Source organism: Stegastes partitus, unplaced genomic scaffold, assembly GCF_000690725.1.
Source record: "Stegastes partitus isolate 25-593 unplaced genomic scaffold, Stegastes_partitus-1.0.2 Scaffold171, whole genome shotgun sequence".
NCBI classification, from domain to species: domain Eukaryota; kingdom Metazoa; phylum Chordata; class Actinopteri; family Pomacentridae; genus Stegastes; species Stegastes partitus.
The window spans coordinates 654,125-663,231 of NW_007577902.1; the positions used below are offsets into that span (position 1 = coordinate 654,125).

The 9,107-nt window shown below is 39.8% G+C and overlaps 1 protein-coding gene across 1 annotated transcript; it reads left to right on the forward strand.

Annotated features, from left to right (window-relative positions):
* The first annotated feature begins 45 nt into the window (after positions 1–45).
* On the forward strand, positions 46–8,163 carry LOC103355892 (protein slowmo homolog 2-like). Its single transcript, XM_008279842.1, has 6 exons — positions 46–199; positions 2,239–2,407; positions 3,729–3,818; positions 5,575–5,645; positions 5,763–5,865; positions 6,581–8,163. The coding sequence occupies exons 1-6, from the start codon at positions 168–170 to the stop codon at positions 6,695–6,697; spliced, it is 582 nt and encodes a 193-aa protein (XP_008278064.1). The 5' UTR covers positions 46–167; the 3' UTR covers positions 6,698–8,163.
* The last annotated feature ends 944 nt before the right edge of the window (positions 8,164–9,107 follow it).

Below are 9,107 nucleotides of genomic sequence, written 5' to 3' on the forward strand. Positions count from 1 at the left end.
GCGGATGTGCGTAATGCGCTCATGTGACTCCTCGGTTCGGGGGAGGAGACTCGTGGTTGTCTGAAAGGTGGTTCAGTGATTTCTGTCAGTGTGAATGTGCCAACCTATCTACCGGCTTATCCACGCGTCGGCTCCGTCTACACCAGCACCGATCAGCTACTGAAACCATGAAGATCTGGACCTCTGAGCACATATTTCAGTGAGTAAAGCCGTTCGCTACTTGTAGTGTTTTACACCGTGTTTAAAGATAGCCAGGCTGTCAGAGGTCCACTGACACTTATGTAACAACAGCTTGCATCGCATTTAATCCAAAGAACAGCACACTGCAGGGTTTACGACAGAAATCTAACAAGAACACGCTGGTAATTAAAACTTTAGCGTAACTAGCTTGTATGCTAGCAACAGAAGCTAGCAGCGTAGACGGATGCTACCCGTGTCACATCAGTCGGTGTCCTTCTTAAAACAAATACCCACCGTAAGAAGTCACCGAAACACCGATAATGTCAATAATGTGCTTTAAAGAAAAACAAGTGCGAAACGAAATAATATGAATGTAGTTCATTGTCAGTGTCTGGTTGCAGATTTTTTTTTTTAAATTGCGTAACGACCCGGTCAGGTCCAGCCCCCGGCGCGTGACCTTTCCCCTACATTCTATCGTAACTGTCTGCGTCACCGAAGACTGTCGGCGCGTTCACGCGTCTCCATGGCAACCATTCAGCACCACGTTCTGTCGCCTTTCTGCTCAAACAGCGAAATTTGTACTTTTAGCGACGTTAACCAAAAATAAAGCTATAATTCAGTTCTTGTGAACTTAGGGAAAAAAAATAGAGGATGTTGGCAGCGATTTTTAGAGCTCCTGAAAATATTTGACAGAGTAATTCACTGTGTAACAATTGTAGCACAGCAGTTTGGTGTCTAAATCTGGATAGGTCTGCCACTTTTCCAATAAATTATGAAAACAGTGGCTGGTTCTTTTTTTTTTTTTTTTTAAACAACTTATATTCTCCGGGGCTGCAAAGTGGCGCAGTTGGTAGCACTGTTACCTCACAGCAAGAAGGTTGCCGGTTCGCGTCCCGGTGGGGGCACCGGAATCTTTCTGCGCGGAGTTTTGCATGTTCTCCCCGTGCAGCGTGGGTTCTCTCCGGGTTCTCCGGCTTCCTCCCACAGTCCAAAAACATGTTGAGGTTAATTGGTGATTGTAAATTGTCCGTAGGTGTGAATGTGAGTGTGCTTGGTTGTCTGTCTCTAAGTGTGGCCCTGCGATGGACTGGCGACCTGTCCAGGGTGTCCCCTGCCTTCGCCCTAAGTCGGCTGGGATAGGCTCCAGCCCCCCCGCGACCCTAGTGAGGATTAAGCGGTGTATAGAAAATGGATGGATGATATTCTCCAGACATAAGAGAGGATGCTTGTTCGGTACAGGCCAGCAGCAAAAATCATGTCAATTCATATTTTTTCAGTGGAAAGGAAATTTAAAGAATGACCATTGCCACTAAAATTGTGACTCACTGCAATCATCAAAACTGTCAAATAATTGTCAAATGATTCATTTGTTTTATGCATATCATCGATCCCTAGTGGAAGAAGAATTAATAGTCTTCAGCCAAAGTAGCAATGCACATAAATATTATAAGCAAATGTACATGAAACATAGAAGGACTCCATACAGAATGAATTGCCTCTTTAAGTATTGTACTATTATGTAGTATATTAATGGATTAGAATGTGGGAATATTGTCTTATTGGTGCAGTTGACCTTAGTGAAGCTATAAACAGTTCAGTAGTTCAATCTGTAGCTTAGTTTTAGATTCTCATGTGTTGGAACCTGTGTAAAACTGTAATTTGTAAAGTAGCTATTAACTGTATCTGTCAAATAAATGTAACAGAGGAAAACATACATTTCCCTCAGATGTATCAGAGAGTACGTGTAAAGTAGTATAAACTAAAAATGTTAAAATGAAGTTGTTCCAAATTGCACTTTAGTACGATACTTTATTGTATGCACTTAGTTACACTCCTCCACTATACATAGGCAATTTGTTTAAATATAGCAATGAGGTTTTTGTCATTAAAAACACCAAAAATAAGTATATTTGAATATCTTTTTGCAATTTTTCATTTTTTGCTCAAAATTGTAATATTGCATTAATACCAAAGATATACTTAAAAAAAAAAAAGTAGTGTGTTTATTTAAGTTTTTACTGCTATGTTACAATATGTTTTTTGGCTTTGCTTCAATAGCCACCCTTGGGAGACGGTGACCAAGGCTGCTATGCAGAAATACCCCAACCCCATGAACCCCAGTGTGATCGGCGTGGACGTTCTGGACAGAGACATCGACAAGCAGGGACGCCTCCACAGTAAAAGACTGCTCAGCACAGAGTGGGGTCTTCCGTCTATAGTGAAATCTGTGAGTGTCAAAAGCTAGATACATAATCTTCTCATGTTGTGGTGAAACACAGACTGGAAATGACTTTAAAGTCAGACTATGAAACACGACACAAGAATCCAGTTATAGCCTGTGCAAGTTCAGTACCAGTGAGAGGTTACTGCTTTCCAGTTAGTGAACATGACCTTAACCCGCATGGCTATTTCTGTCCAGGGGTAGCAGCGGCAGCAGACGTGGTCACTGACCGGAGCAAAAGCAAGTTCATGGCTTTGTGCCCTGGCTCGTGCTGTACTGAACATGGTAGTGCCATTTCTGTCATTGCCGAGATGTAACCCATGACGGCGTGTGATGTAACTTTCCGTGTCTGTGTCGGCTCAGTTAAAACTAGGGGTCATTTGAATCCAGAGCAGTGAGGCCTCTGGATGTCATTTGAACTTTGCCCTGTATCTGTGAATTTCTGAATTTGGTAGTGATAAGGCTGCAGAAAGCTAATGTCTTAATCTGTCTTGTGTTATCTCATGCAAACATTGACCAATCAGCTGCTGTTCTTTAGTGCTGACCTTTGCTTAGATATTTGAAGAGGGGATTGTAGTCACTGACGACATCTATGAATAGCCTCTTTAATTCCAAGGGCAGCCTATGACACAGACTGTCCCAGTGATTGATAGCATATTAACGTAGCCCTTAATCAGATTGTTTCAAAGCAAATCACTTCTGAGCTTCAGCATTTGCATATAAACTGGATCTATCATGCAGATGTCTTCCTCTCACGTCATTACAGTTCTGTACTGCTAGTTTAAGACAAAGTGATGCTGTCAAGACCTCATCGAAACTGTAGTTGAGACACACCAAAAAGAAACGCTGAGAAAATCCCTGTTTCACTATAAAGCTCAAACTAGTAGAAGAGAAGCTTATTTTGATGTTTTGAACTTTAAGTCGTTAATTTTCATGACTTCAGTGTAAGTGGTTTGCTTCTTGTTACTTCAAGATCTGCTGGAAAAAGCTGCATGTGAGTTACTAAAATTTTTAGTTTAAGTCTGACCCAAATGTGATTTTTAGATCAGATTTTACTATGAGCGTGATACATTATCTCTATGTTATTTAACTGCAATACTAATGTTTCTACTGAAAACACAGATTAGGTAACATTTTTCTAACATGAAATTGTGACTTTGACTAAATTAAACTAGGTTGTCAGATGATTTATGAGTTCTTGCATGCAATATATAAAGGCCCCATTTTAAAGTTAAAAATGCTGTACAAATGACATTGTTCAAACAATATTTGTAAGAGATTTTTTTTTCCAGTTTGTAATAAAGTGTGTTTCTTAATTTTTCCTCAGATCATTGGTAACGCACGAACATACACCTATGTTCAGGAACACTCGGTTGTGGATCCCAAAGAGAAGACTTTTGAACTTCAATCCTCAAATGTGAGTACTTATAAAATATTAGTGATACTTTTGTCTTTATGTAAAGATTTAATAGTCAGTGGATGAATAGCAGCCCTAAGAAAGAGCTCTGTGTACACCAGTGATTCTCAAACTGTGGTGGGGGTGCGGTGACGAGGGGGGGGCGGGGGGCGTGACCGCTCTGTGTGTGATTTTTTTTATTTTTTTTTCTTGGGCGGCCAAAAATGTAGCAGGCGGTACTACTGTGTTTTTCAGACGATATGGCGCACCGAATTGTAAGGCGCACTGTCAATTAATGTGGCTATGTACAGACATAAGGCGCACTGTCAATTAATGTGGCTATGTACACACATAAGGCGCACTGGATTGTAAGATGCATTAAGAAAAACAACACAGTCCGGTAAATCAAACTATATTTAACTCAGTTGTAACAACAGGTACCGGTACAGAAAAATATAAGATTCATTCCTCTTCCACAAACCCATGAAATTCTTCATCTTCAGTCTCTGAATTGAACAGCTGTGCGATGTCGGCATCAAACTTGCCCGGATCCCTCTCTTCATCATCTGAGTCAGTCTCGTTGCCGGTACTTGGCTGTTCGGTGATGATTCCAGCTTTGCAAATGTATTGTAATATAATGTTGAAGCACCGTATGTATTGCGTATAAAAAGTGGCGGGGTTTAGCATACTAAATACTGTTGTCTGATTGGTTTATTGTTGCCAGCCTGTACTCCGGGCCAGGTGTTGTGCCGAAAAAAGCACCCCCTCTCAAGGAGCACAGGGACAGTCATTCGCCTGTAGATGAAAATAAAAAAAGTCTAACAGTAATATTTAATATTTGTCTGTTCATGGTCACGTGGAAACAATGAGAACAACGGGGACAGATTTAGTCTGAGCATACTGTGAAAAGTTAAAAATGCACCCCTCCAGATTTACTGGGGGGGTGTTTGTAGCCACTGGTACTGTGAAACTGAGTTGAGCCATACAAATGTAAAGACCTCATCTTTCTTGCCAAATTTCTGCACTTGTTTTTGTTTGTTTTTTTTGCACAGGTTGCGCCTCATGTTTTGAGGATTAACCCAGATTAAATGTATTCTTGTTGTTATTGTTCTAAAAAGGTGTTTGCACATTTCGTTGTTTTTATTTGAGAATGCAGTCTGATGGAGTTGAATTGAAGTTATTTTCTTATTTGCAGAGCAGACTGAGAGTGTTTTTGCAATAAAAGGTAAACTTGACCCATTTTGTAATAATTTTGTTGGGGTGGGGGGGCTGAATTTTTTTCCTCTTACAAAGGGGGGTGCGACAGAAAAAAGTTTGAGAACCACTGGTGTACACTACTGTAAATATGGCTTTGGACTTAATCGAAGATGACTTTTAAAAACTATCTGCCTCGGAATTCATCTCAACCAGGGATAGCTGAGTGTACTTACATGCATAAATACATACATGTACATGCACACATTCAAACGGAACGTGTTCACAAAACATGTTCTGTTTTGGATGTGTCGACTACAAACACTCACGACCCGTTTAGAACAACTCTGTGTTCCACATGACAGACAGCATGAACTAAGTGTACTTAATGGCAAACAATTTCAAGAATGAGGTCCTGCTTGTTACACAGGTCACTAGCTCTTGTTTACAGTGCTGCAGTGGGACTTGTCTTGACAGTTCTCACTGCTGTGAAGACAAGTCTCACTGTGGGTTACAATACAACACGTGATCTGTGCATATGTCCACATTTACTGATTCATCATTTGTACCACCTTCATTACAGATCACGTTCACAAACATGGTGTCTGTGGATGAAAGGTTAACATATAAACCACACCCTGAAGATCCAGAGAGGTAAGTTTTTTTACATTGTTGTACATGTATGCACAGTTATTTTTTGAGCACTCTCAACTATCATATTGTTTAAGGTAAATTTTTGATCATGATTCCTTTTAAACCTGTTATTTGTAGAACGATACTGACTCAGGAGGCAATCATCTCTGTGAAAGGGGTCAGTCTCAGCAGTTACCTGGAGGGAGTTATGGCCAGCACCATCTCTGCAAATGCTGGAAAGGTAAGACATCAACTAAAACTGTATTCTGAGCAAGACCCTTAACATTTGTCACACCTATTTTAGGTAGTTGCACAGTGTTGAACTAAACTTTCTAACTTTTTAATTCAATGGTTTCCAACATATTTAACTTATGACCCCTCAAAATAAACCAATGTCTCCTTGTGAACCCACATCACAAGTTATGTTTAGGGTTTAGTAATGACTTAGGACATCGTCATTTCTGCTTTTAAGGATTTTTGAAAGGCCTGAAATTGTAAAAAGTCTGTATTTTACAATAAAATGTAACAGAAGAAACCGTTTTTCGTTAACAGAAGTCATCGTCGTCCGTCCGTCCGCCCCCCGCTTGTTTGAATAATAGTCATGCAACCAAATATGAGGACAAAAGTGCTGGTAGCTGCTACTCGTAAAGATGGTGTGAAAACCCTGCCATCAAAGAAAGAAAGGAGAAGCAATTGTTATTCTGATATTGGAGTAATGGCACATGAAGGAATTTGTGGAGTCCAGTTGTTTGTACAGTGAAAGTGTGCCAGAAATTGGTGCCTAGAAAATCTTTGACAAGTGCAAAAGGGAAGTTAAAATCTCTGTTTTCTCTTTCCTGCACATCTGGCCAGTGTTGCATGAAGTTTGTGCTTGTTGGATTGCTATCACACTCTGTCCTGTTTATCCTTTCCTGTGACTTTCCTCTGGAATAATGTTTCATTTTGTTCCCAAACAGGGCCGTGAAGCCATGGAGTGGGTAATCAGGCGACTGAACGCAGAGATTGAGGAGCTGGCAGCGACGGCACGCGGGACCATGCGCACCCCAATGGCTGCTGCAGTCACTGAGAAATGACACCTGCCTCTGCTGCTCAGGACAGTCTAAGAGAAACAGTACATCAGTACAAGCAGCCTCCCTGTATGATGCTCTGCTGCTGCTTTGGTGCTCTGGATTTTTTTGTATTATTTAAGGATAAAATTTCAACCACCTCTTATGATTTACTATCTACATTAGATATATTTTAAGCAGCAGACTGCAGCATAAAGGGGTTCTGTTGAATGTTTTCAGAGGATGCTGCCTGGCAGGACCACAGCGATAAGAGATCTGAGGCTGAAAAGCAGGTGGCACGCTCAGGGACAAGTCTAAACACCGCTGTCATTTTTGTGTTGGGAAGCATGTAGCATCGGCGGAAAAGTCTCAGAGACAACAGATGAAGTGGAAACACAAGACAAGTGCCAAAGCAGACACTGCTTTTTGTCCAGCCTCTTAAAAACACCTTTGCCAGTTTTCAGCTAGCAGAAGACCACAGAATGCCAGCAAGTTTCCTCTGGTGTGAACTCTGTTTACAGCGGCAGAGTATAAAGAAAAACAATTTATGGGAAGATATGTGAGAAGCAAGGAATGCCCATGCTGAGATGTAAGAGCAGAAAACAAAGCGCCTGTTAAGGCCGGGGTCAAGTGAAACACGTGTCAAGGGTACAAATCAGCAGGTCGGAGCGAGTGGTTGGTTTAACGACAGCAAAATGTCAATGAAATGTTTCATGGTCGGGTTTATTTGTGTACGAGAGTCATCTCAACAATGTTTTTCTGTGGGACCTCAGTGGTAACAAGACACTCTGTACCAGGCAACACGCCTGATTCTAAACTGTATTGTTATTATATAATGAGTAATAATGTTATAAAGGTATTTAAGTTAAATGAAGGGATCAAAATATTTGCCATATTTATGTTTTGATGTAAAAGACCCTCTCAAATGTTGTGTTACTGTTACATAGCTATAAATCTGTCTGATATGAAGAAACAAACAAAACAGTGTAACCTTCAGTTAGACACTGAACCTGAACTTGTTTGTTGAACTCAAGCAGTTTTATCAAAAACACACGTAGTCCTGTCAGCATGTTCTTTCACTGGACAGTCTTTGCAGGGACTTATTTGCACACTCAAATTAACACAAAGAAAAGCTGCTACACATGCTGACAGCTGATGATGTTACGGTTTTGGTATTACTGTCAGAGTGGTTACACTGTGTATTTGAGAGGGTCTTTATACAGTGGGTGGCAGTGTGGTGAGGGTGAAAGCACTAGTTTCTTTAATATATAAGTTTTTTTTTTTAAACCTGTAACAGGGATATTTATTTAGGGAAACAGTTTGTTTTGAAAGAGTGAGTTATGAGTTTGCTTGATTGCTGAAAACAATGTGATATCACATGCTCAGCTAGAAATTTTAATTTGTGCATTTTGACTGGGTGCCTGTGGAAAAGAAATGTTCTCAGCAAATGCAGATTGTGGCAATAAATAAAATATTTTAACCTGTTAAAATGACAAGCCTTGGTCGTTATTATTCTTTTATGTGTATTTAAAAATAAAACAGGCTTGCATGACGTTAAAATGGAAATTAGTTTAATTTGATAAGTTAAACTTTTTAGACTAAACATTCCACGCATGTTGCAAAATATTTAATGTTGAGTGGCTATTTGTTTTTTAGCATTGATTTATTTAAATCATAAAATGACCACAGTGAAAACTTCATCTGTCGAGAGCTTGATTCTGTCAATAGTTGGATTGTCTTTCGGAGGCTCAGTTGACACAAGCTCATGAACGTATGCGTTCTGATAATCACATAGCAAACAGCTATATGACTCTTGAAGCTTCTGACATTGTGAATGAGAAATAACTCTGAATGTTATATAAGTATGTGAAATATAAGCTACTGTGCAATATAAATGTAAAAGTGATTGTGGCCTTTTTCAGCAAAGAAGTGTTTGTGGTGAAATATAAATGCTAACAATCAACTCAGAATCATGAAAAAACCCTGATTTGACCCCTCATAAGTTACCGAAGACCAGATATTAAAAATCGATTTTTCGTCAATCGGTTATCGGTACCCTAAGTTGAGCAGGTTTTTTTTTTAAGGTTTCCCACGGGAGTTGAACTTCAACATTTTAAGGCATGTTATGACACACTTTTACGAACATATTGGTGAAGAAATTGTTTGGTAACGATTTAGTTGCCAGATTTGCAAAAAATCTCATAAAATGCCCCTACTATTATTTTTGCATATTATCAGAGTTCAGACACTGAGGCAGTTGCTCTCCAGACATAAGCAACTTTGTTCAGCTGATATAATGCAAAGATGTTGCATCTTTGAAATGCAGGAGTCACATGCTGCCACCTGGTGGCCAAATGTTAGACCTGCAACTTAATCTTCAGAAAAAGTAAAATAGATGTTGCTGTTTTAAAATTGCTGTTCAGACATGTGAAATGAA